Source organism: Beta vulgaris, chromosome 6 (genome assembly GCF_026745355.1).
Source record: "Beta vulgaris subsp. vulgaris cultivar EL10 chromosome 6, EL10.2, whole genome shotgun sequence".
Classification (NCBI taxonomy): domain Eukaryota; kingdom Viridiplantae; phylum Streptophyta; class Magnoliopsida; order Caryophyllales; family Amaranthaceae; genus Beta; species Beta vulgaris.
The window spans coordinates 27,712,348-27,739,103 of record NC_079207.1 but is presented as its reverse complement, the minus strand read 5'-3'; the positions used below and the strand labels follow the sequence as shown (position 1 = coordinate 27,739,103).

The window sequence follows — 26,756 nt, the reverse complement described above, 5'->3', positions numbered from 1 at the left end:
AAAATAAATTTCCGTAACCTGTGAATGAGTTGGTTGCTCGGGGACATGCAGGAGTGGATGAATTTTTTGATGAGTTGTCTGTGCAAGTTCCCGTTAACGTCGAAGGGGGACTTGGGGCAGGCACTGACGTGGCGGTGGCGTCGGCGGAGGAGGCCAAGCCACGAGTGGATGTGGCGTCGGCTACGGAGGCTGAGCCACGTGCGTCGAAGGTGGACGCACCAAATTCTCAAATAAAAAGTTGAAGGATTATGTCGATTATGTGACTAATTGTGGTGAAAAGGAAAAGTTCATCAACTCACGAACCCGTTTCAACATCGTCCTCAGGTACTCCATATCCTATCACACATTATGTTAGTTGTAAAAAAAATTCTAATAAACATCGCAGATTTCTAGCAGCCATAACCGCAGAGCACCCTCCAAAGTCATTTAAAGAAGCTATGAAGCATGAAGGGTGGCGTGAAGCCATAGAAGCTAAACTAAACCTTTGGAAGATCAAGGCACATGGGAATTGCAACCTCTTCCTCCAGACAAGAATGCCTTGGGGCGCAAGTGGGTTTATATAGAAAAATATGATGAGTAGGGGATATTGAAGGTCATATTGGAAATATTTGGTCATCATCAAGTAAAAGGATTTGATTATAATGAAACGTTTGCCCCCGTAGCAAAAATGACTACCGTTCACACTTTCCTGGCCATTGAAAAAATGGGATATTCAGCATGGATGTCCATAACGCATTTTTATATGGTGATTAGGAGGAGGAACTGTATATGAAAATTCCTGCGAAGGAAACACTAATACGGTGTGCAGGATGAAGAAATCATTGTATGGTTTGAAGCAGACGCCTAAATGTTGGTTTGTTAAATTAGCCAAAAGCCTATGGCTTTAGGTAGTCTTATTCTGATTATTCCTTGTTTACTTTGACCAGCTGAACATTATAATATATGTGGATGATATGATTATTGCAAAAGCTTTACCGAACTTCAAAGCTTACTTTCGAAAATGTTTTAAAATGAAGGATTTAGGTGCTTTGAAATATTTACAAGGCCTTGAAATTGCCAAAGGGCCCACAGGGAAATTTGATGAGTCAACGCAAATGTGCTTGGATATCATATATGAGGCCAGTATGGAACAGCATCATCAGCTTGCTTTGGCTGATGGTCTTTTGTTTGATGGTGGAGACAAATATTGCAGATTGATGGGAGGTTGATTTATCTTGCTGTTACTAGACCTGATTTGGCATATTCTCCTCATATTTTTTCACAGTTTATGGAGGCTCCTAAAGTTGTTCATTGGGAGGCCGCTCTAAGAATGGTTAGATATTTGAAGAAAATCTAGGACAGGGTGTATTATTATTTCGTTCTCATAGTGATCTTCGTCTCGAAACATGGTGTGATTTTGATTGGACTACTTGTCCTATTACTAGGAGATTTCTGAGTGGGTGGTTTGTATTGTTGGGATATTCTCGTGTTTCCTGGAAGACTAAGAAGCAACCTACCGTTGTTTATCGTTCGTGTGAAGAGGCAGAATATCTATCTATGGTTGCCATTGTTTGTGAATTAAAGTGGTTAAAACTACTTGGTGATCTTGGAGTTCAGCATCCTCATGCAGGAATGAGATTATATTGGGATACTAAATTTGCATTATACTACCTCCGTTCTCTTTTAGTTGCAACGTTTGACAAATTGCACTATTCATGTTCTCTTATTTGACCACATTTATTGATTTATATGTTAAACAAAATATAGTCATGTGGGGTCTTGTTTGATTCGTTTCGATGTAAGCTTTCATAATATCAAATTTTTATAATTTTTACTTACATACAATTAGAGATAAAACGATTTGAAATTGTACATTGGCAAGCGTGAAAGTCAAAACGTTGCAACTAAATAAAAACAGAGGTAGTATATTGCCAAGAATCCAGAGGTTCATGAACGTACGAAGCATATTGAGGGTAATTGTCATTTTGTTCGTCATGCGGTGACTGAAGGATTAGTGAGTCCATCATATGTTCCTACTAAGTTTCAATTGGCAAATATCTTTGCTAAATCACTTGGTAGGACACAACTCTAATTTTTGTTATCGAAGTTGGGCGTTCGCAATTTGCACGATCCAACTTCAGGGAGGGTGTTAGGACTCTATATATGATATGTATTAGAAATAGGATTGTAATTCCTAATATGTGATGAAGTAGGACTCTGTGATGTAGGTTTCTCTACGTAGGTTGTATAAATATATTCTGATGATAAATGAGAAAGGGGACTTAAATTAATCCTAATTTAACACCGATGCACTCACCTGGTGCGTTACACACGTAGAAGAAAGAGAAATGAAGAAAGAGAATAGAGAAAGAGAAAGGAAACTGAAAGAGGAGAGAGAAAAAAGAGGTGGGTGTTGTGAGGGGTAAAAAAGGAAAATGAGAAGAAATTAATATTTTAATCAAATCCGATACTTGGATTCCGCCACATTTATGTTACGAGTTGCATCTTGAGTTAAAGGTCATGCTATGGACTGCATTAGCCAAAGGTTGGGCTGCATTGCACTTAGGCCGTACAGTTGCGGTGTTCTAGCTAACTGATCTTAAAAATTAAAAAGGAAGAAAATGACGTGCCTTGAGTGTGGGAATAAAGAAACAGGGAAAAAAAGAAGAGACAGAAAAAGAACCATGATACTTTTCCTGGGTTACTAAATGACGCCCTAGAATTTCTTAGTTATGCCCTAAATACGTATAAAATACTATACTATACTTTCCACTCTTTTCTCATTTTCTCCCCTTCTTCGCTTTCCCTCCCCGTCTTCTTTCACATTGCCACTGGGCGCGTTGAGACATCGCCACATCACCATCGCTACACTACTACTGGCGACGTCGCCGTATTGCCACATCACCATCCCTTCTCTCGTGTGTTTTCTTCTTTTTCTAAAAAATTTTAAAAAAGGAGGCGTCCTTGGCAGGCATTCCACCACAAGGTGAGGCGCCTGCCATTGACGCCTCCATCGGTGGTGGGGCGTCCATGGTATACGCCTCTCATATTTTTTATAAAAATAAATTCAAAAGGAAAAAGGAGGCATCCATGCCTTCACCACAGGTTGAGGCGCCTGCCAAGGACGCCTCCACCGATGGTGGAGCGTTCATGGTGAACGCCTCACCATAATTATTTTAAAAAAAAAAAAAATTTCGTCTCCTCGTCCGTGGGTTTCGCAGTGTGGGGTTTGATGGTGGTGGCATCTGCCAAGGACGACAGTGCGTTTATAGTAGACTTAACACGAACCCTCAAAAACAAGAAAAGTGAAATTTTTGGCTAAACTATAGTAGACTATAGACCATTGTGAAGTTGTTCGATCATATACGAATTGATGGAAGGAGGAAAGGAAACAAAAAGAGCGGTGGTAACATTCGATATTGATGGAACCTTAATTAAATCTTCCCTCGATTCCAACAACTTTCATCGTCAACCTTAATCAGGTACCGCGGCGGCGACACAAGATGTGGTGTCGCGGTGCCAATGGTGGTGTGGCAGCCCTAATGGTGGTGTGCAGGAAGTGAGGGAAGGGGAGAAAGAGAGAAAACAAATGTAAGTATACAAATAAGATATAAAAATATTGTATTTAGGGCGTTCATAAGTAATTGTGGGGCGGTGAATAGCAAAACCCGTACTTTTCTCACGTGATCGGGTGGCAGTCACAAAATAAAAAGAAAAAGGAAGAGAGAGAGAAAAGAAGAAGAATCGATCAATAAAGAGAAAGAGAACCAACGAGCACCAACCACTAACCGGAAGCTATTTTCGCCGGCTTTCTCAGCCATGAATGGAGAAGCAACGGCCACCAGTTGCCTCCCAATGCATATTACGATTTCCTCGAAATTAGGGTTTTCAATTTAGGGTCAGTTCTAAAGCCGAGGTAAAATTTAATTCGAGTAAAAAACATGTTTTTTTTTTCAGTATTCAGCTCAAATTTATAAATCTTGCATCGACTTCTTCTTCGTCGACCAAAAGAACTGGTCTTTTTCAAATAACGGACTTTACGTGATTGTAACGGTTTTGGAACGCTGTTACGCCGTCATGTAACGGTTGTTGGCGCTGTCACGTAACAGCCGTTGCGTCGAGTTTGGTATGAATTCCATATCACCGTTCTTACGGTATTTCACGAAACGGACTCTCTGAAATCCGTTACAAAACGGCCATTGTGGAACGATCAAGTTTTTGTTTCCTACTTAAAAGTCAAATAATTGACACAATAGTTAGTTAATGGTAAATTAAATTCATATGGATGTATTATTTAATTTTATTCCCATTCTAAATCAAGCTCGTACTTTAAACTCGCCATTTTGTTATGTAGTGACCTTTGTGTAACAGATTTTGAAGTTGTTCCACAAAACGTCACTACGTAAGAGCACGATAAAACGTCCTTCTAGTCTCAACATCCGTTACATCATAGTGCTTCGCCATGTTACAACACTATTTTTCCTGTTAAATTTATTCCTTATTAATTTTGTCCACAAAAATAGAAAGGGAAACATAAATGCAATCGCAAAAAAATGTACACGCCAAAAGATGGAGAACATTGTGTATGTGCCTACATGGGCTTTGAAGTTGGGTAATGTATTTGAATTGCGTAAATAGGATGGATTATTCATGCATTAAGGCAACTTTACACTATAAACACTATAAACAGAGACTCATGTATTCTCTAGAAAGAGTCTTGTGAGTTTCCCTAGAAGAAGCACATTACCAAAAACTTAGTCCGTAAGTTAAATCAATTGAAGTGGCAAAAATAACAAAGAAATAAAGGAACTACAACTCCAAAATGCTTATACCAACTCTTATAGTTGATACAATAATATTGCATCTAGGGACTGAACTAGAGATCAACTAAAGTATCCATGCTAAGTACATAATATTTAAAGAGCTCAGTCAAGCTCATCAATAATAATCAAATATTTACTGGCAATATATTTTTAATTTTGGAGCATACTAAAGAACAAAACAACTCAAGAAGAAGAGTAAAAGACCTAGAACTCATAACGTACACATTTATTAACAAAGATTTGAGCAATTATGTCAATTTCCCACGCTGTTTTAATTGACAAAGTTATGCTACTATTTTGAATATAATTAAAGAAGGTAGCAGTGCAAAATTAACATACTTCGCTATTCCTTCTAGCGCGGAACACCTACCTAACTAATTGTATCCCAATTTTGTCACCAAACTTTCCCCTTGTGTTTTAATTCACCAGTCCTCCCCAACCTCCATCTCCCTGTCTCAAGCCCACAAGAATTGTACACATGTATCAGAATGCCAAACTTCACCAACTATAACTTTGAGAGCTCCCTAAACCAATAGGAACATGCACCCAAGTGCATGTAGAGGATGGTGCACCCTCTCCTAGACGACGTAACATTATAAGAGTTTGATTTTCATCATAATTTTGTTTTTTGTTTCCTTAAATTTTGCAACTTGTTTCACCTTATCAAATATGAATGTTAGCGACATTCCTTTTTTAAAAATTTGAATTTTAAAAGGTATGTTATTTTAGTTTAGACTAGATGTACATGTACTATATGTTCTTTTTTTTTTTTTTGGCAATCTATATGTTCTTTTCATTATGACTTGTGTTCTTTCTTTTATAATTGGAGATCAACATGTTCTTTATTTTTAAATTATTTGTTCTTTTATAAGAATGATATGTTATTTAGGGTGCACAATGAGCACTGTGCACCCTAGTGCATAATCCACGCTTTGTCCCCAAACACTTCCCATCTCCTTTGCTCCCCAACCCTTCTCTCTCCCATGAACACTAGAAGCGGGCAACACATCTAGAACTCGTCTAAACCTTTATCCCCTTAACCTCTCTCTTCCTACACACCTTAGCTACTTGATGGTTGGGTTCAAAAATACCAAATTATCTTGGGTTCAAAAATCAAAGCTATCTAAAATGTGATTTGTACCGAAACAAAAAAAATTCAAATTATCATCAATGCCCAATAACCCAATACAATATCTTCCGATAGCCGACATCCATGTCAGACATCAAATTGGTTTAAGCTTCTGGACCTTTCAGCACTCTCATGCACACAAACCACAACCTCCGCGATGCTCCTTAATAAATTCTCTTCCTTCCATGTTTCCAGTAGCCCACAGCTTTCTTATCATGTTTGCCTAGTATCGATTACTTCTAAAACGTGGTCAGCAACCTCTCTTTTCTAACTAGTTACTCCAGCCATCCTAACCCTACCTACAAATGAGGGGGGAAATGAAGAAACAGAAAGGTGCTTTTTACCATTTTTTCTTCTTTCTTCCCATTCTCCTCTTTATGATAGGTTAGCATTCAGTTTATTCAGATATCGAAGCTATAGAAAACAGGTGCCTTAAGATAACTACTGGTAACTATGACAGAGAAAAGACCAGGCCTCAGCACATAGTTGGATACATATGAACTCTATGCACATCAGAATTGCACGCGGAGTGCGCCCTAGGATGTGCAAATAAATTTTACACACATATCTGTTTAGAATTATAAGGTAATTCTAATATTCTATAGTAGTAGTGGTTTCTAGAGTATAGACAACACTGCCAAAGAATAACAATTCATACAAGCATTGTGATAAACTATTAATTGCTAGTCAATAGTATAAAGTGGATAATTGAATAGTAAAGTCCGTTAAGAAAATCAATTCAAGATGCTCATCCATGAATAAAACTAGATATAACACAAATTCACTCAAACCCAAATTTTCTTATCCGTATTACCTTATCCCAGCACAAAGTGTACCTCAAACCTATGTTGCTCAGACTCGGGTACCCATGTCCGACACGGGTACGTGTCCAAGTGTCCGACTCGGCTATTTTTTGGAATTTTTCTATTTTTTAGCCCAAAACAAAGTGTCCAAGTGTCCCACCCATGTCCGAGTGTCGAGGATCCGACACGGGTACTTGAGGTGAAATGAAGAGTCCGAGCAACATAGCCTCAAACTAATCACATTAGAACCAATCCGACTCGAAAATTAACATGAATTGATAAATTGAATTCATAGTTAGCTACTTGACAGCAAACACGAATACGAACAGGCCCGAACCAAATAATTCATACACAACCCAAATGGGTTAACTAGGACTGGAACCAACCCAAATGACCCCATGTTCGACCTCTTAAAGGAACTCAAGCATATCTGCCAGGGAAAATCAAATTAATCCAAGCAAAGGCAGATCAAGATAGTGAAAGAGTCAAAACAAGGCTTGAGCGTTGAGAATTGAGATGCCCTTCATTTTATATGATTCAAAGATGTAAATTAAATACCTATCATGTTTCAAGATACTTAGAGCACATGAACTTTCACGCTTATGCAAGCACGGCTCTTATTCATCTATTAGTAAAAATTACAAAAGGTTGATATTCCAAAATATGCATTTAGACTAACCCGACAACTTATTACATGATAATATGCTTTTCATATACTTCCTTCGTTCTAAATGATTTGCAACATAACTATATGTGGTAATGGGTTTTCTACCTCTATGCCTCCCGCTTTTTACTCTCTCCTCTTCACACCCAGTTCTTAAAACTTGTGTCTACCTACCATGTTGCGACTAATTTGGAATAAGGAAGTGTTAGTAAGAAAATGTTGTCAAAGTTAATATAAGACTAGTGCAGAAGTCAGTTTTGCATAAAAGATAGAAAGTAAATATGATAATGGGTATAATATAGGGGACATATGACAATCTCTAGTCATGTTTTAAACCAAATCATCAAATAAATAAAATAAAATAAAACTGGTGTTGTCATTAGAATAGAGTAATACTTACACAAGCTGCAGGTTTCTTGATGAAGCAAGACTATCAGGAATAGCTCCTGTAAACTCGTTATTTGACAAATCCCTGTCCACGACATATGGAAACAAAAGGAAAAAAATTAAAAGAGCTAAAGCTATGTATCTGAACTCTGAAGCACACAATCAATAAGACTTGAGAATTAAGACCACATGGCTATACAAAGACACAATTCATGAAATACAGTCCAACAGTGCTCCGACCCCCCCCCCCCCCCCTTCCCTTCTCTTCCCCCGACAATCCACAGCCAACCCTGCTGTTTGACTTTGACTACCTAAACATGAAGCTTTTTCAATAAAGAAAATTAAGCTCTTATTAAGACCAACAAGCAGAAAACACTTGGGAAGGACTATGGTAATATAAAACACAAATTCCAGTCAGCAAAGAGAAGTTTTGTACTTACAGTTTTACAAGAGATTGTTGACCAAGGCCGTCTGGCAAAGAGCCTGTCAAGGAATTAGAACTCAGATTCCTGTCACATAGAAACGGTAAAAACGACAAATTAGGAAGGCTAGTAGACAACAGACCACCACCGGACAATGAACGTAGCATTCTGATTTCTGAAGAAAAGATAAATCGGAAAAAAAATATTATGTGCATGCATCTAATGAACATGGAAGATTTACGTACACCATATATGAATCCTTCAAAAGTTCATCAGAATTCAACTTACTCATGAGAACCTACAATTATGCAATCAAATCCTACATAGGTTCAAGAAATGTCAATTACCTACTAGTGTTCTAAAAGCACAAGAATACTTAATGTTCCCTAAGCATACATGTCGATCAACATGCTCAAAATAGATGCACATAGAGAAAAACAAATTGAACATGTATTTATCAATGTGTATGTACGTATAATATATAGACATATACAAATCATAACAACATTGGCAAAGCCAATTATGTACAGTAGGGGTAAAGCTAAAAGCTGTACAATCAGCCAATTATCTACAGTGGGGGTAAAGCTAAAGATGTACAATTGTTTCTTAGACACGCATGCACATATATTATCGAAATTTTTTACTTTGTTCTGCTGAGGTTTGACATAATTCTACTTTGGTGCCTTGTGGTTTAACATAATTCTAGCCCGCTGAGGTTTGAACTTATTTCATAATGGTGCCTTGTGGTTTAATAATTTCACTTTTGTGCTTGTGATATAGTGATTCCATTTTGTTACCTGATATTTATACTCCATTAACTTTTACTTTAGTAACCTACGAAGAACCCTATTAATCTCTTCATTCTTACGATTCGTATATAGTTTTTCCCTTGCTATTGGACATTAAATATCTTTTACAAAATGAAATTATCTTTACAAAGCGATTTGAGTAGGTGTATTGTTATCGGACATTAAAAACCTAATGGCACCAGAATAGAATAAGTAAAACCACATGGTACCAAAGAGGAATTATAGCAATATGCACTAAAGTTTATTTACAAATATACAGAAAATTGGTGACGGAAAAAAAAATTTTAACTCAAAGTCGCACTTTTTCTCTATATTGCTACCTTGCATAACGCTCTTGAGAGTGTCCTGGATACAACATGTGGCTAAAGGACGAATGTAAAATAACGTAAAACATAAGATGTTATCAATTTTTTTGGTCAAAAAATATATACTCCCTCCGTTTTTTTTAGTTTACTCACTTCACTTTTGGGGAGAACCAAGGAGGAAGTCCAAAAGTATGAGAGAGAAACAAAAACGGTAGACAGACAAACTGAAAAGTGAAAGAGAGAGACTAAAAAATGGGTTAAAATATCAAAAAGTGAATGTCATGGGTGGAAAAAGAGGAAAAAGTAGGTAGGACATGCTATCAAAAATAGAATAGGCAACAATGTGTAGGGAAAAAGAAATGGACCACAATGGAAAGTGTATACTGTGTAGATTAAAAAGAAACGAAGGAGTAAACAACTTATGATATATGGTTGAATTCTATTGGATTGGGGTTCAAGTTCGAGTTTCTCAAAGTGACCTCATTTATCAAGTCAAAGATTGTGATTTGTAATAGCAACACCTTACATCTTTCTCACGCCAAAAAATGGATCCTTTTACTTTTATACACTTACAAGACACGTTTGAAATGAAATTTTGACACTTCCCAAAATCATTTTCATTGCTAGAATCTTTGAATATAGCACACTTCCATCCTTTTTCTTTCTATTACATCATCCCGACTTTTACACTATTCAAATACTCTAATCTGACTGTCTTTTGTGATTTAAACATAAAGAAAAACATAACATAGTCATGTGGACTGTTAGATTCGTCTCAATATGTACTTTCAAAATTTATAATTTTAACTATAGGTAATTAGAAATATTAAGGAAAATTTGACAAGAATAATCCAAACTATCACCATTTCGCTCAAAATAATCCCAACTATGGGTTATTCTAGAATAATCCAAACTATTGGGAATACATTCTCAAAATAATCCAAACTTTTAATCATCCTATATATAATAGACCCAAAAGGGATCATTGAAGGCAAGAAAAATAAAAGTTTGGATTATTTTAGGAAGTTACCCCAAATAATTTGGATTATTCTAGAATAACCCAAAGTTTGGATTATTTTGAACGTCATAGTTGGAATTATTTTTGTCAACTTTTCCAAATATTAATGGCCAAAGTTGTATATTAGCAAGCATAAAATCCCAAACGATTCAATAGTACAAAAGAGAGGAAGTAGTTTTGGAAAAAGTTACAAAGGAAAATGATTATCTAGAATAACAAATATGCCAGCAAAAGTTCAATTGATATCATCATTATGACTAAGTCCATCTTCAACATACCCATTTTCCGGTACATATGACTCTTATTTTCTTAAAGGCCTAGAATACTTTAATTAAATTAACTTTTATAATCTCCAAGCCACACATATGACCATCAATATCTTTAACAATGTATTCAATTTCTTCCTCTATCTTAGTATAATTTTATTGGAATGTATTTTTCATCATACTTTGAGTCTTCCCTTTTGGGGCTATTCATTTTCCCCAATCTAAACCCTCCTTTTTCCATGCATGGCCGCTATACTATTGAACATCCCACCCATCTACTCAATGGACTTCCAATACCCACTTTACTTTTGTTTTATTCAACTTATTCTTATACACCGAACCCCTTATGTGCACTAGACTATTCACTTTTTCGCTTGTTATCTTAAAGCCTGTTCGGCAAAACTAACTAGTTGTTAGCTGTCTAACATATAAGTTTTTGGTAAAAGTACTTGTAGAGATATACTTCCTTTATTTCTTTTTACTTGCAAGAGTTTGAACTCCACGCTTGTCAATGCATAACTTTCAACCATTGATATCTTTAATTACAGATAATTAAAAATTATGAAAAGTAAATGTTTGTAAAATACACATTGAGACGAATCTAACAAGATCCTACATGACTATGTTTTTTATTAACTATAAATAACCAAAGGTAAACTAAGTAGAGTTGGTGAATTGAGTAAAAGTCACCGTTGTAAGTAAAAAGAAACGGCGAAAGTATAAGATAAAATGACTTATTATTTATTTATAATATTAATTTCAATAACATGGTTAATTGTTTTATAATTAAATTCATGTTCATTTTATGAATACAATGCATTATTTTCTTTATAATAGATAAATTTGAGTTGAATTCACTCCTTCAGTCTCTCTCTTTTTCACTCCATAGCAAAGATAATATAAGATTGAAGCCCAATGTTTTTGTCGCTTATGGTGGGGTTTTGGGTGGTTTAGGCAATGACGGTGGTGGTTTACACCTCCCTCCCATCCTTCTCTCTCATCCTTCGCCTCTCTCTCAATTCCTTAGAGTCACTATTAACAACCACCTCTATCCTCTACTCCTCTCCTCCATATGGATGACATGGCTGCTACAACCACCACCACAACCAGCACCTTCGCCGCAGCCATCCACACCAAAGACATCGACAAGCTTTGAGGCACACCTGACAGCAGAAGCACCTTCAATTTTTCTTGTTTCGTCTTTTCTATGTTTTCTCTCACCTCAAGCAATCACAAGAGGCTTTCTTCACTTAAAAACAACTTTTGCAAGAAAAATCTGGAATTTCCCCCACATTTATTGAACCGGCAGAGCAAATAGGAAGGTGAGATTTTCCACGGATTTCTTGTCATTTTTTTTTTTTTTGCAAAAATCGAAAAAAACATAGCAACACTACTTTGTGCTTTCAAACGCTATAACTTGTTACATTTATCAAAAGCTATATAAAGACTACTTGAAAGTTTAACCACTACTCTAACCTCTAACATGCCAAACACTTAGGCTCCGTTTGGTAGGGGTAAAACGTTTTCCCGAAAAACTGTTTTCCTCTATTTTCAGTTTTACATTGTTTGGTTGGCAAAAGAGTGTAAAATCATTTTCCCTTGGGGTAAAATTACTCTCCCAATGATGGAAAACCATTTTCCTTTCAAAATGAAGGGAAAACTATTTTCCTTATCTCTCTTGTACACTCCTCTCACTACCTCCTTACTTTCCTTTCATTTCATCATTTTTCTTACATCGAACCAAACAACGGAAAACTAATTTTGGAATTGTGTTTTCCATTGTAAATTGTTTCCATGAAAATCATTTTACACTGAAAATGTTTTACGCCCTACCAAACGGAGCCTTAGTGTTTTGAATCGGTCAAAATACTAAAAGAAAGTTCAAAAGTTGTCATTGAACAGCCCCTTAATCTTAATGCGTATCCTAAATGAGTAGACTCAAGAAACAAAAAGGTGTAGTGAAAAATCATCAAAAAAAAGAAATAGTATGATAATACATAAGGAAACAAATCCAAGAACATCTCCATATGATAATAGCTTTTTTCTTATATAGTACTCCCTCCGTCCCAAAATATAGTTCCCATTTCCCTTTTTTCACAGTAATTTATGCAAGTAGAATATAACAGGGATAGTAAAGATTTTTTGTTTATTTAAATAAATGTTGTATGGGAAAAGATGATTTTAGGAGAGAGAGTGGAGAATAATTGGTGAAAGAGCATTAATTGTAACATTTTGGTTGAATAAATAAAGGAAAAAAAAAATTCAAGAAGCAAATAAATGATGGGACACGATTTTTCTAGACAAACTAGTGTGTGGCCCGAGCAATGCCCCGGCTCCATACATTGAGTACTTTATTTTTTATTTGCATTTGAGAAAGTTTCACACTCTTTTTTACTGTCTTTTTTCATTAATTTTTCATATTTAAATGGGGGATTTACTTATTAATATGGAGAGGTATCTCATAAGTCATTGCTAGTCAAGATGGTAATGAGTGAGATTTTCAACTTAGGAGGTCTAGTGTTCGAATCCTCCTCCATGCATTTTGATTGTTAGTTGAATGGATAATAACATAATGCTAGAAAAAAGGGAGGAGTGACACGTGGCACATAGACTTTTTTAGGAACGCTTTTTAATATTTTAGTATATATTACGAAAAAATATAGAACTAAGTATGGAAATGGGAACTATATTTTGGGACACCCAAAATGGAAATGGGAACTATATTTTGGGACGGAGGGAGTAATAAAAAATATGTGCACAGCTCACTGGCTTAAATTTGGGGATGAAAATACTTCATTTTTTACATCATAACATAAAAATGAAGTGCAAATAAATTAAAACCTAGCTTTTAGGGATGTATAGGGGGTTTTCGCAATCCTAATGATGTGACTAACAAATGACAGGTGAGAAAATTTGTTATTAATCTCAGCCCTTAGGTAAATTCTGACTTTTACTATATCCTTGAAGAAATCTGGGTGTGGTAGCTGATGACTTTTGCGAGGCTATTCCGTCCTTGATTCAGTTTTGGGAAGTTACTTGAAGCTTGTTTTATATAATATTATCCGTCAATTAGGGAGCTTTTGTGGAAGGCAGGCAGCAGGATATATAACATGATCAAGCGATATGGTAGGAAAAATGGGAAAGAAAGGTGTATTCTGAAATTAGATTTAAGAAAGACCTATAAGCTAAAACAGATTGACTAGGAAAATGTTAAAGAAATTGGAGGCATTATATCTTCTTGCCCAATTTGCTCAGTGGATTAGGTGTCTATTTATCACTCCAAAGTATTTCAATTTTTTTCAAAAGGAATGGGGGGGGGGGGGGGGGGATTTCATTGAATAAAGTCATTCGCCACTTTAGATCATCCCTTAAACTTATCGACCTTTGCTTTACTCTTAATTTTGGATCGATCAAAAGGGGTAATAAGTGACAGCACCTTTGTTCTCCAACTGTATGAAACCATGGTATGAAAATTTTTATATAATCTTGAATGCTCTCCTTAAAGCTTGCAGAACAACTTGAATTTTGTGTCTCTTTACGTTGCTGTTGCCAATACTTTTTTGTGTTTCTTTTGAGTCAAAACGGTTCAGGTAACTCTCAGATTTTATGAGTTCAACTATTTTTAGAAGAGATGTAATCACACATTCAAAGACCATTTTTCTCGGTTCATCTTTTGAGTCAGCTCTGTTTTTGACATCTCTCTTTACAGAAGCTATCCCTTCCAAGCTGTGGAGCATTATGGACAGTGATCTACCAAAGAGCTCAACAGTTTCCTTAACTTAAGTTGACATGCATCAGTAACAGCTTCCATGGAAGTAATAAGTAACTAAGTATGCAAATGACCATGTCAGAAACTTACAAGACAGCCAAGTTCACCAAGAGACTGATCTGATCACTAATAAATCCTTTCAAACCCTGGCTCCCAAGGTCACTGCATAAAATGATAAAAGAAATTAGATAGCTGTATACTCAACTGCCAATGCTTGAGGAAGGAAGAAGGAAAGGGATGTATAGTCAAAGGCAGAAAGAAAAACCTACATTTGAGATATAACAAGGCCATTCCCGTCTTTGTTAGTACGACAAGTAACTCCTTCCCACGCATCCCAGGTAGTAGGAGCACATGGATCACCATTCCATCCCATTCTATCTGGAACTCGAAGTGAGTGCTTCAACGCCCTCATAGCCACAACTACAACAACAATTCCATATTAGGGAACCCGGTTGACTCAGCTCCCTAAAAGTACTACAACTACTTGACAACATGTACATACCCACTTTGGTAACATAAGGAACTGGAGCTACAGATAGCAAAGAGAACCTATAGCCACTATATCGACTACGTATATGAATAAGAAATAATAGTAACAGGAATAGAGATTATTGCGATCCTACAATGTCTCATGATCTATTTTGAGTGCTTCAATCACCTCCTCAATAAGTCATACGTAAACGAAAAAAACATTCTCCTAAAAGGAAGTAAGAGACCGTTCGCTGTTACATTACAAAGTGTGGAGCTGTGAAAGTGGCATATTGGACCATAGAATTCAACCACTTACCGTAACATGCAAGATTACGATCCTTATTATGGCTTCGGCCATTTCTTTACCTCCTAATCATTAGGCAATGCTAAACACAACAAAAGTAAGAAACTTGCAACGCAATTTACCAACTACCAGTAAGAACAAAAGCAAACATAGAACACCTGAAAAAGAAAAAGAAAAAAACAAACTCTCAACCATATGTCACATACCTTGATCAGGAACAGTAGCAAGATCATTAGGTACAATGGCATAATTCTCCAACCCACAGAGAATAGGCTCACCAACAACAGGACTCAACTCAACAGTCAACAATGTACTGCTCAAATTCTTGGCAACATAATGCCAATCATGAGCCTTAAACCCTCCAACCGACTTAAAAACATCGATTCGATTCACATTAACCCCGTTCACCAACACATCAAACACCCTTTGGCCAGCCTTAGTAACCTTACTATCAATCTCAGCAAAATGAAACCACAATAAATAATCAAGCTTAGCATCCACATTCAACTCATACTCCAAAACCCCTAAAGAACCAACAGTCACAGCAGTCTGATACACCCTCATAGGAAAATAATTCGGCTTCTGGTTCGCCCCACGAACCGCCCTCGTAGTCGAAATCACCTGAACACCACCCTTAATCTTCTTAGACCGATAATCAGCATCCGACTCCCACGCCCGCCCAACAAAATCAGTATCATTACTAAGCCCTGGCCCCCACTGATCGTCCCCACAACTCAACCTCCCATAATTAACCAACAAAGAATTATTCCCTAAATTCGACGAATCATACGACGCCGGATCAATTTCGATAACTTCTAGGGTTCCAATTAGGGGAGAATCAGTGGCAATTGAGTAAAAACAAACATCGGCTTGGCCATCATCGACGAAAGCAATCAGATCAGAGTAAGACCCGTCGGTTGAAACAGTTTCCGGCCACGGTGAATGGTAACTGAAAACAACAGTACCTTCAACGGATACTTCAAAACTCGGCGGATGTTTTTTACCGTCGTAATTATCGTACACGGTAAATGTACGGAACAGATACCGACCACCATTGGCGGAAGTAGGGATAATATAGCAGTTCTTAGGACCCGAGGTTGTCGGAGGGAAGAATCGAATAGTCTTCTCTTGTTGTACGGAGAAATGCAGAGGTTCGGAGACTACAGAGGTTGCGCCACCGGTGAAGAAACGGTCAGAAATCCATGTAGTCTTGAAGTGGTCGACGAAGGTGTTGGAGCCGCCGCAGTCTATGTGGTATGAAATGTCTGCAACAACAAAAACAGGAGAGAGAAAATTAAAAAAAGTTAGCTGTTTGTGTTCATCAATGGCGGAAATTGACTAGAAAGAGAAAGAGGATTACTGAAGGGAGTGGAGAGAGAAAGAGGAGAGAAAATGAGGAGAGAGAAAATGATGATTAGGAGAGACATGATTACGAAGAGATGTTTTTGGGTTAGGACAGTAGTACTAAAAAGGGGGGGTTAGTTTAGATTGAGAGAGAGGAGAGAGAAAGTGGCGAGATTAGCGGGAGAAAGATGGGAGCACGATGAGAAAAACGGAGAAGTTGCGCGTTCATAGGAGTGAGTGCAGTCAGCACTACTGAGCAGTGGAGGTAAGCAGTTAGCCAGTTAGCAGCTGACTTTATTTGGTGTTATGAATTTCTTACGTTTTGCTTGTTTTTTTTTTCAACGGTGGTGTCCCACTCCCACTTTTGGTTCATCTCGTTGAAATTTTGTCCGTCTTAATTTGTCGATTCTTCATTTGTTTAAGGTGATGAGTTAATTACTCCGGCTAATCCTTGTATTATTAGTGGCAATGTTTGGTATATCTGTCAAAGACATACTTACTCCGTTATAAAATAGTTGCATCATTTGATATTTGGTCATTATTCATCTGTTTGGGCCCAAATCTGAGCCTCCGGTGATCAGGACTAAATCCTCCCCTCCAGCGTGGAAGCCCCCCAGTGGGGCCCACATGCCTTAAATTTCGTGCCTACATGGCAGGGAATGTCCTCACACTTTTCAACGCCTATAAATGCCGGGCAGATCCCCATTCATTGAGGTACGCAATCCTAGACAGCACACTTGGCAACCATTAATCAATACACTTACTGACTTGATCGTCGGAGGGGCGATCCCGGATCCACCCCTGGGGTAGTCTAACCTTCGCTTTGTGCAGATCTCCGAGCAGACATGCCTTCATCAACCCTAATCTCGATCATTCCCACTTAATACAAGTTTTTACCCGAAACAGGTTGGCGCCGTCTGTGGGGAAGTCGAACTAAAAGTCATGGCCATCACTCGGAGAAACCAAAGGAGGCAAAGGGCTCCCGCTCCCTCCTACCGCTCGAGAGCGCCATCCCCGAGGTGGCCGACGAGACGGCCGGAGACCCTCGTCTAGCTCCCATGCTTTCGGCCCGTAACCAGCATGTCCTCGAGGAAATCAATCCTCGAGAAGCGGCGAGTGCTGTGAATCTCAGGATACCTCGAGAGAGGACTGCTCCAATCCTAGGGGGTCCTCCACTACTCGAGCATACCAGTCCTCACCCGGTCACCCAGCAGGACCTTCAGCAACTAGTTGATCGTCTCAGCGACAACTTCGAACGTGGCCTCCGAGCTCTGATGCTAAATTTCCAAGTGGGAGGGGAAGGAACTTCGAACAGGGTCCCTCCACCTCCACTGCCTCGGCCAACTGTAGGTCGTCATCAAGCGGATAACCAAGACCAGCCACAGGTCATTGCCCTCGACCCCCCGGGCTCATCACGGGTGTCTCGACGGGCAGCCCAGGCCGCCCCCGGAAAAGATGATGCCCGACATGTCATCAACGAACGTTACAGGAGGAATGGTAATCGTGACGTCAGGGAAGTCCTAAATGAAAGAAGGTCCTAGTCAAAGGCAAAGGACGTCAACCCCAGCCCTAACCGGGAGCAGAGAGAACCTCGAGAGAGGGAACCTGGAGAGAGGGAACCTCGAGAGAAAGAACCTCGAGAGCAGGAGAAACGGGGAAAGGAGCCTCAGGGACAAGAAGAGCCTCGGCAAGAGAAAGAGCCTCGGCGCCGATGGGGCCATAGGCAGCGGTCGTCGAGCTCCGAGTCCAGTCATGAATCAGGTATCGAAGGGGAATCTTGGATTCACCACGCCATTCAACGAGAATATTATGAGAGCATTTACCCCTCGAAAGGTTAAGGTCCCCCCGATCGACCATTATGACGGGACAACTGATCCCATCGACCACCTAGCCGCCTTCAAAGCACAAATGAGCGTCCAGACCAGCAGTGAGGCCGCATGGTGCAAATTCTTCCCCACCACCCTGAAAGGCCTAGCTCTAACCTGGTTCACCGAGTTGCCTTACGGGAGTATATCGAGCTTCACCGCCCTCGAAACAGCATTCAAACAGAACTTCATCGCAGGAAGGAGGCATCGGAAAACCAGTATTCATCTCATGTCAATCAGACAACGGAGGGAGGAAGACTTGGCAGATTACATCAAGAGGTTCAACGCAGAGTCTCTCAAGGTGTCTGACCTACAGGATAGCGTGGCGTTTACCTCTCTCATGTCTGGGCTATACCCTTCGAGTAGGTTCAAACTGAAGCTGGCCGAGAGTGAAGCCTCTTCATTCTCAGAAGCCATGAACCTGGCCCAAAAATTTATACAAGCCTCCGATATCTGCAAAACCCATGAGGAGCCCAGCTCCGGGAAAAGAAAATAAACATGAATACACTCCACGAGCAGACAATCCCAGGGATGTCTCTCGAAAAGAGAAAGACAAGAAGCCTCGGTTGGAAAGTCATTGGAACGACCCTCGATACAACCTGAATCAAAGAGAAATCTACCTAGACATCAAAGGAAAATACCCCTTGCCAAAGCCTCATCCAATTCGAACATCTGTCAATAAGCGAGACAAAAACTCTGGTGTGAATTCCATCATGATTGCGGCCACACCACGCGAGAGTGTCGAGAGCTTAAAAGAGCCTTGGACAAATTGGCTGACGAGGGAAAAGCTGAATCGGTATCTAAAAGATCCGAAGGAAAACAAAGTCGAGCCCCGTCCGAAAAAACAGACTCGAAGCGACGAAACAGCAGGATATGTCAATGTCATCGCAGGTGGATTTGCTTCGGGGGCTTAACCAGCCGCTCTCGCAAGAAACACCTCTACACCTTGAAACATGGAAGCGATATAAACTCTTCTGCCACATGCCCGACCATGACCTTCAAGGACAGTCACCGGCCTATACAAACCCCGCATGACGACCCTCTGGTTGTCGAGATGAAGATTGCCAACCTTCGTGTGGGCCGCGTTTTGATTGACAGTGGAAGTTCTGCGGATATAATCACTATGGATTGTTTGAGGAAACTGAAATATGAAGAAAAAGATCTTACTCCCATCGACCAGCCGCTGGTAGGTTTTGGAGGACAGTCAGTTCACCCACTAGGCTCGGTCAAGTTACCGACACGGATGGGGGAAAAGACAGGTCGAAATGTCATTGTCGATTATCTCGTAGTCGACACCAGCCTTCCCTATAATGTGATCATTGGGCGACCCACTCTCAATAAAGTAAAAGCTGCCATCTCAACGTATCAATTGCTTTTGCAGTTCGAAGGGGACGACGGAAAGGTCGCTCAACTATTCGGCGATCAGAAATCTGCTCGTCAGTGCTACGTCAATAGCCTGAAGAGCAAAACGGAGGAACCCACTCGAAAGAGGAAGAGCCCCGAGCCAGAAGATCCCCTCCCTGTCATGGGACTCTATATGGCTGATAATCCAAAGCGGTATGAGCGATCTCGCCCCGCCGATCGAGATGAAGAAGTATGCATTGATGAGAAGCGGGGTCGCACGGTTCGAATAGGGAAGCAGGTCCCCGAGGAGACCAAGGTCCAAATCCTAGAGGTCATAAAGGAATTTCAGGACGTCTTTGCTTATTCCGTCGATGAGATGCCTGACATTGATCCTAAGCTCATGGTTCATCGACTCAATATTCGGGAGGGGCATCGGCCAGTCAAGCAGAAGCTCAGGCACCAGGGAGCCGAGAGGAGTACAGCAGCCTCCGAGGAGGTGCGGAAATTGTTGGCCGCGGGATTCATTCGAGAATGCCAGTATACTAAGTGGTTGGCCAACGTGGTCTTAGTCCGTAAGCAAACTGGAACATGGAGGATGTGTGTCGATTTCACGGACCTGAACAAGGCCTGTCCGAAAGACGACTTTCCCCTTCCTAAGATCGACAGGCTCGTCGATTCGACAGCCGGTCATGCATTATTCAGCTTCATGGATGCTAATGCGGGATATCACCAGATTCCCATGGCTGAAGAAGACCAAGTCCATACTGCCTTCACCACGAGCTCGGGGTCTATTGCTATAGAGTCATGCCTTTCGGCCTCAAGAATGCAGGAGCCACCTATCAGCGCTTTGTAAACAAGATGTTCGAAAAACAGATCGGTCGTAACGTCGAAGTTTATGTCGACGATATGATTGTGAAAAGTAGGAAAGAAGAGGATCACGTTTCTGACCTAAGAGAAACGCTCGCAACCCTCCGCCCACAACATGAAGTTAAATCGAAGAAATGTGTCTTCGGCGTAAAAGGGGGGAAATGCCTGGGTTTCCTCGTCGACGAACGGGGGTCGAGGCTAATCCCGATAAAATTCAGGCCATCATTGAAATGAAAAGCCCTCGAACTGTCAAGGAAGTCCAGCGCCTAACCGGCTGCATGGCGGCCTTAGGGGGTTTTCTCTCTCGGTCAGCCGATAAAAGCCTCCACTTTTTTCAAGCCCTAAAGCAAGCAACATTCGAATGGGGTGTTTCAGCAGAAGAAGCATTCCAACAACTCAAGAGTCATCTCGCAAGCCTTCCCAAATTGGTTTCACCTTTACCAGGGGAGACACTTTTCGTCTATCTCGTATCGGACCATGCTGTGAGTGCGGTTCTCGTAGCCGAACGAGAGAAATCTCAGCATCCGGTGTACTTCGTGAGTCACGCCTTTCGAGGCGCTGAATCGAAGTACCCCCCAATCGAAAAAATGATCTTCGCTCTAGTCTTAGCCACTCGAAAGCTCAAGCCCTATTTCCAAGCTCACCCTATCAGAGTGCTTACAAGCCAGTCCATGCGGAAGGTAATGGAAGGGAAGAATCAGTCGAGCAGAATTACGGACTGGGTTACCCAGATATCTGACTATGGTATCGAATTCGAGCCCCGGCGCGCCATCAAAGCCCAGGCCCTCGCCGACTTCATCGCAGAATGTACTTCCCGTCCAGAAGCCGTCGAAGAAGGATCTTGGAGTCTCTTTGTCGATGGGTCTTCATCGAAGGTAGGGTGCGGGGCTGGCCTCCTGATCCTTGACCCGCAGTCCAACAGGACTGAGTACGCCGTTAAATTCGACTTCACTGCTTCGAAAAATGAGGCCGAGTACGAAGCACTACTCTTGGGCATACAGTTATGCAAGGCGGTCGGCGCTCAAGAACTCAAAACCCACTCTGACTCTCAATTAATCGTAGGACATGTGACAGGGGAGTTCGAGGCTATGGAGGACAGCATGCGTATGTACCTACGGAAAGTAAAAGAGGAGATTGCCAACCTATTTCGGGTAAAAACTTGTATTAAGTGGGAATGATCGAGATTAGGGTTGATGAAGGCCTGTCTGCTCGGAGACCTGCACAAAGCGAAGGTTAGACTACCCCGGGGGTGGATCCGGGATCGCCCCTCCGACGATCAAGTCAGTAAGTGTATTGATTAATGGTTGCCAAGTGTGCTGTCTAGGATTGCGTACCTCAATGAATGGGGATCTGCCCGGCATTTATAGGCGTTGAAAAGTGTGAGGACATTCCCTGCCATGTAGGCACGGAATTTAAGGCATGTGGGCCCCACTGGGGGGCTTCCACGCTGGAGGGGAGGATTTAGTCCTGATCACCGGAGGCCCAGGTTTGGGCCCAAACATCATCAATTAACTTTGATAAGCTTTTTCTTACCATTATATAAGGAAAAAAATAATTAAGTGGGATCTTATTAAGTTCGTCTCGAATCTCAATACGAGTATTCAAATATCAAGTTTTTATAATTATTACTTATACGCAATTAGAGATATAAGGTTCAAAAAAGCGTATTGGCAAACGTAAAAAGCAAACGGTATAACTATTTTGAAACTGGAGAAGTATATTCTAAGGAGAAATACAAAGAACTACTTTATAAAATGCATAATTTGTGATACAGTACTTCATAATGTTTTTTATATGGAATATCCTTGTGTTTTTTCAAATTTTATAAAATGATTTTTATATGGAATATCCTTGTGTTTTTGCAAATGTTACTTCGTGCCTTTTATGTTTTTTATTCAATCTAGTACCATTCGACTTTTTAATTTTTTTTTCTATGGTATCCCTTCATTAAGTGAACTTTGAGTTGATTGCTAGTTTTTTTATTTCCCAAAACTTTGAGGAAATTTGTTCAAAGAAAAATTTTCAAAAAACTACCTTTTATAACATAAATCAAAAAACTACCTTTTAAATTTTTTTTTCAAAAAACTACCTTATATAAGAAATTTGTTTCAATATACTACCATTTAAAAGTAAAAGCTATGTTTGACCGTTAAATGAGGGTTGACTCTCACGTGGTAGGTCACGTGACCTCTTAACCATTTCTCTCTCTTCAATTCTGATCTCTTCCCTCGTTTTTTCACATTTTCTTTGACTTCATAATGACCCCTCTTTCATGAAAACCCTATTCTCTTCCCTACAATATCTCTCTTCATCTTCTCTATTTTGTTTTTTTCTGGTTGGATTTTTTCTTTCTTTTTGATGTAGCGAAAATGTCATCATCAAACAACTCTGTCGAGAAGTGCAATTGTGGAGTACCATTTGCAAGTAAGAGGGCATAGACTAGTGATAACCCTGGAAGAAGATTCAAGGCATGTAAATTCTACAACCCGAAGAAGAATTGTAGGGGTTGCACAAGGTTTGAGTGGGTTGACAACCCAGAAATGTGTGAGTGGCAAAGGGAAGTAACTAATGAACTTGTGAATCAAAAACAACACTTGAAGACTGAGATTAGCATTATGAAGTCAAAGATGAACAACTTGGAAAAAGATAACAAAAAGCTAATAGAGGAAGCAGAGAAGATGAAGAAAAAACTGAAAAATAGGAAGAAGAAGCAAGAAACAGAGATGAAGATGGGTGTGGGTCTGATGGTGTGCTTCGTTTTGTCAGTATTTGGAAGTGTTGTAGTTGTTAAATTGATGTATTAAGAAATGTAGTTGTTAAAGTGATGTTGGATGTTTAGTTAATGTTGTCAGACTTGGAAATTAGATGAAAATTTATTCTACATCTTAGTGAAAAGCTTTACTTTTTTTTCATGTTCTATCATCTCCTCTAAATTATATTTTATATTGACAAGATTTCTACTAATTAATACTATTTTACACATTATAGTTTTTGCATTATAGTTCACCCATTATAAAAACTGAAGCATTAATTAGTAAGGTCTACATATTACTATTAGGAGCCTATAGGTAGGCTACTTTACTGTCTAAGTGTATATTATATATGCAGCCAATTTTTAAAATATTGTGTGAGCTTGTAATAAAAAATTGCGCAACACCTCCCATGTAATATGGACATCCCAATTTTTTGGCATGTAGCCATAAACAACCTATGCATAAAAAAAATAATACATCAACCATTAACTATTCAATTGTCAAAATGACCATATCAGTCCATCCATAACACTCATAAGTGATTAATAATTAGGCCAATGTTAAAGGTTTTACGCCCAAAAAAGCACAAAAATTAATCCATAACAAAAGAGAATAGCTAAGGATGATGAAATTATGGAACTTGACTACAATTATCTTGCACATGTGAGATGGTAGATTGTTGACCGAAGATCCAAGATTGTGAAGCCCCTGCAGCACATGAAGGAATGTTCTTGGCCACTTAAGTAGTTCCCTTTTTCTTTGGGTTTGATGTGCAAGGTCTACCCCCCTTTGACTTTTGAGGAGGTTGGGGTGGTAGAGGCTCATTTGTGCATTTAGGCTTATAGTGGCCTGGTTGACCAGACCTACTACACTTATTTTGCTTTTTTGGCCTGAAAACTAACTCCTTGTTCTTACTTTTCTTCTCTTCTGCTTCACCAGGTTCCAAGGTTCTCTTTCTTTTGGATGGTCTGCCAGGTAGCTTCTTGTATGGGGGTGGCAATGGTTCTGGCGATTCAATTTTTTCCCATAAGTTTTTACCTGGCATCCCATGGAATTCAGGTGCATATGTGGTGGCATATGTAGCTACATGATAAGCTTGGTGCACAAAATGTTGATAACCCAATTCTCTTTTTACTATGCAAGCCATTGCATGTAAACACGGGATCCCCAACAATGTCCACTTGTAACAATCACATGTATGTTTCTCCAAATTGAATACAAATGTTTCTTCACCATCATCAACTTCAAATTTTGGTATAACTGTTAGACCAGCCACATTTTCCTTCATATTCTCAATCATCTTCTTTACAGAAGGCATTATGAGGCCATGGAACTTCTTCAAGCCTTCTCTTTTTGCTTTACACCTTTGAATCACCCACCTTCTGATCCATTCCATTAAGGACAGTATAGGTTTTGTCCTTGCTTCTCTTAGAACATTGTTGAAACTCTCACAACAATTGTTCAATAGCATACCGGACTTACTCCTAGCACTAAAAGCATGCCTAGACCAATGACAAGCAGGTATATCATTTAAGTAGTTGAAAGCTTCCTCAGATAAAAATTTTATGGCTTCCATTTGCTTTTGAAATTGATGCTGAGATTAAAAAAAATTAAAGGCGCTAATGAAATAAGTCTTTTAAATGCACAAAATTTATGAATGATCAAAGACATTTAGCGTTGAGTAAGATTTTTTTTATTGTTTATTTACCTTTGTGGATACTCTAGTAGCTAGCCAAAAATATTGTCTGAATATTTCACCACTAAACTTTTGCTTGAAGTTGGCCCATATATGTCTGCAACAAAATCTTATTTCTGCATTAGGGATGACAGTGTTGAATGCATCCAATAGTCCCTGTTATTCGCAAATTCAACAACTCCAATTAAGTAAAATTTTTGTAGTTAATCTGTATAAAAGTTCAGAATGTAAAAAGTAATGTTACTTGCTTACTTTCTGTCTGTCAAACATATATGTGACCCTTCCTGGATCCTTTAATGCATCTGCTCCATTAGCATCAATAACTTCTACTTCACCCTTTATATGCACCCATGTAATTATATAAGCCACTGATTCTAAGTCTTTCACCAAAAGCTCAAGAAACCAAGTCCAAGTATCTGCATTGTCAGTCTCCACCACAGCCCACGCCACAAGAAAGATGTTGTTATTACCATCTTTCCCAATAGCTGTGAGCAATATCCCAGGGTATGGACCTCTCAAGTGGCATCCATCAACTCCAAGAAGTGGTATGCACCCAGCCAAGAAGCCTTGTTTGCAAGGCTGGAGACATATATATATGTACATTCTCTGAAATATGGGAGGAGGATTTTGAATACCTATACACTGTACTTTTGCTGTAGATCCAGGACTATACTTCATGATTGCTTAAGCATAATCCCATATCCTTTTGTACTCCTCTGATGCATCCCCATATATCATTGCCAAAGCAATTCTTTTTCTCTCCAAGCCTTCATCTTATGGATATGAGCCTTGCACTCCCTTTGACTCTTCCTCAAAAAATCATCAAATTCAGTTAGAGTGGTCTCCAAAATCATCTAGGTATCTCTCTACAAGGTACTTAGTTGTTATCTTTGGGTTTTTATGCTGATGTCCACAATTATGCTTTGGCTTATATGTCTTTATTTGATAAGTTTCCTCCCTTTTCAGTTTCCTACATAACACTTTAAATGGACACTTCTTTCTTTTCTTACAACTGCATACTATTCTTGCTTTTTTCATAGGACAACTACATTTCTTAGCACAATAAATAGTCACCCTTGAACTCCCATTATGCAAATAGTAGTTGTTGTAACCGGATTCAATAGCATGGTGTCTTAATGCCTTCCTAAAAGCTTTAATAGATGGAAATTTCAGTCCAAGAGAGAGCTTAATCTTGCCTTTAAAATCAACTATTGGGTTAAAAATTGAGTAATTGGGTCCTTCATCATCAGATCTTTCCAAATCCTTTAATTCATCCTCGGAATCATCAAGTTCTTCACCACTGCCAAGATGTACATCTTCATCTGAATCCTCTTCACCAAAATCTAAATCTTCTTCATCTTGGTTCCCCACACCCCCAAAAGTCCTTGTCACTCTTTCACTTATGCCTTCTTCAATAAATTGAGCAAAATAAATCATCATCATCTTCATCCTCATAGTCACCGTCACTCAAGACTACTTCTGGATCCTCTTCAGATCATCGTCATCAGTCTCACTTTCACCATCTTGATCTGTACCTTGAACCTGGTTTGTCAATGAACCATCATCGAATGTCTGAACTGCATCTTCCCAACTATTCAAAAGTCAGTTTGGCTTTGATAGTTTTTGAAGAGCAAAAGGTGTTTTAGTTGGAAAAAGGTTTTGTAGTTGAAGACAACTTTGGGGAAGAAATGCAGTTTGAAGCCTTTGATGTGTTGATTTTAATGTGAGTACATTGAGG

At 39.3% G+C, this 26,756-nt stretch overlaps 3 protein-coding genes across 5 annotated transcripts in view; 1 reads left to right on the top strand and 2 right to left on the bottom strand.

The window, feature by feature from the left end:
• The window catches only part of LOC104908409 (receptor-like protein 4), a 31,974-nt gene extending 15,214 nt beyond the window's left edge, over positions 1 to 16,760 (bottom strand). Inside the window, exons 1-6 of one of the 3 annotated variants that reach the window (XM_057396034.1) lie at positions 16,510 to 16,760; positions 15,356 to 16,414; positions 14,644 to 14,794; positions 14,465 to 14,536; positions 8,226 to 8,294; positions 7,799 to 7,870 (exon numbers count right to left, since the gene is read on the bottom strand). In XM_057396034.1, coding sequence (XP_057252017.1) covers positions 7,799 to 7,870; positions 8,226 to 8,294; positions 14,465 to 14,536; positions 14,644 to 14,794; positions 15,356 to 16,414; positions 16,510 to 16,576 — 1,490 coding nt within the window. In that variant the 5' untranslated portion in view covers positions 16,577 to 16,760. The remainder of the gene's footprint in view (positions 1 to 7,798; positions 7,871 to 8,225; positions 8,295 to 14,464; positions 14,537 to 14,643; positions 14,795 to 15,355; positions 16,415 to 16,509) is intronic. The other 2 variants (XM_048647380.2, XM_010697526.4) reach the window with 2 other exon arrangements.
• A 1,257-nt stretch (positions 16,761 to 18,017) lies between these two features.
• Positions 18,018 to 18,854, top strand: LOC130591796 (uncharacterized). The gene has a single exon (XM_057395715.1). It carries the CDS (start codon positions 18,018 to 18,020, stop codon positions 18,852 to 18,854), a length of 837 nt encoding a protein of 278 aa, XP_057251698.1.
• Positions 18,855 to 24,061: 5,207 nt separating this feature from the next.
• LOC125498778 (uncharacterized) lies at positions 24,062 to 26,473 on the bottom strand. Its single transcript, XM_048647052.1, has 4 exons — positions 26,093 to 26,473; positions 25,271 to 25,597; positions 25,031 to 25,174; positions 24,062 to 24,916 (listed from the first exon to the last, which is right to left on the bottom strand). Exons 1-4 carry the CDS (start codon positions 26,471 to 26,473, stop codon positions 24,062 to 24,064), a joined length of 1,707 nt encoding a protein of 568 aa, XP_048503009.1.
• Positions 26,474 to 26,756: the final 283 nt, after the last annotated feature.

Coding starts and splice junctions, on each gene's coding strand:
- LOC130591796 (XM_057395715.1), top strand. CDS start 18,018: ATGAAAGAAGGTCCTAGTCAAAGGCAAAGGACGTCAACCCCAGCCCTA.
- LOC125498778 (XM_048647052.1), bottom strand. CDS start 26,473: ATGAGGATGAAGATGATGATGATTTATTTTGCTCAATTTATTGAAGAA. Junction 25,598..26,092: donor TGCATAATGGGAGTTCAAGG/GTGACTATTTAT, acceptor ATATGTCTCCAG/CCTTGCAAACAAGGCTTCTT. Junction 24,917..25,030: donor CTACTAGAGTATCCACAAAG/GTAAATAAACAA, acceptor TTTTAATCTCAG/CATCAATTTCAAAAGCAAAT.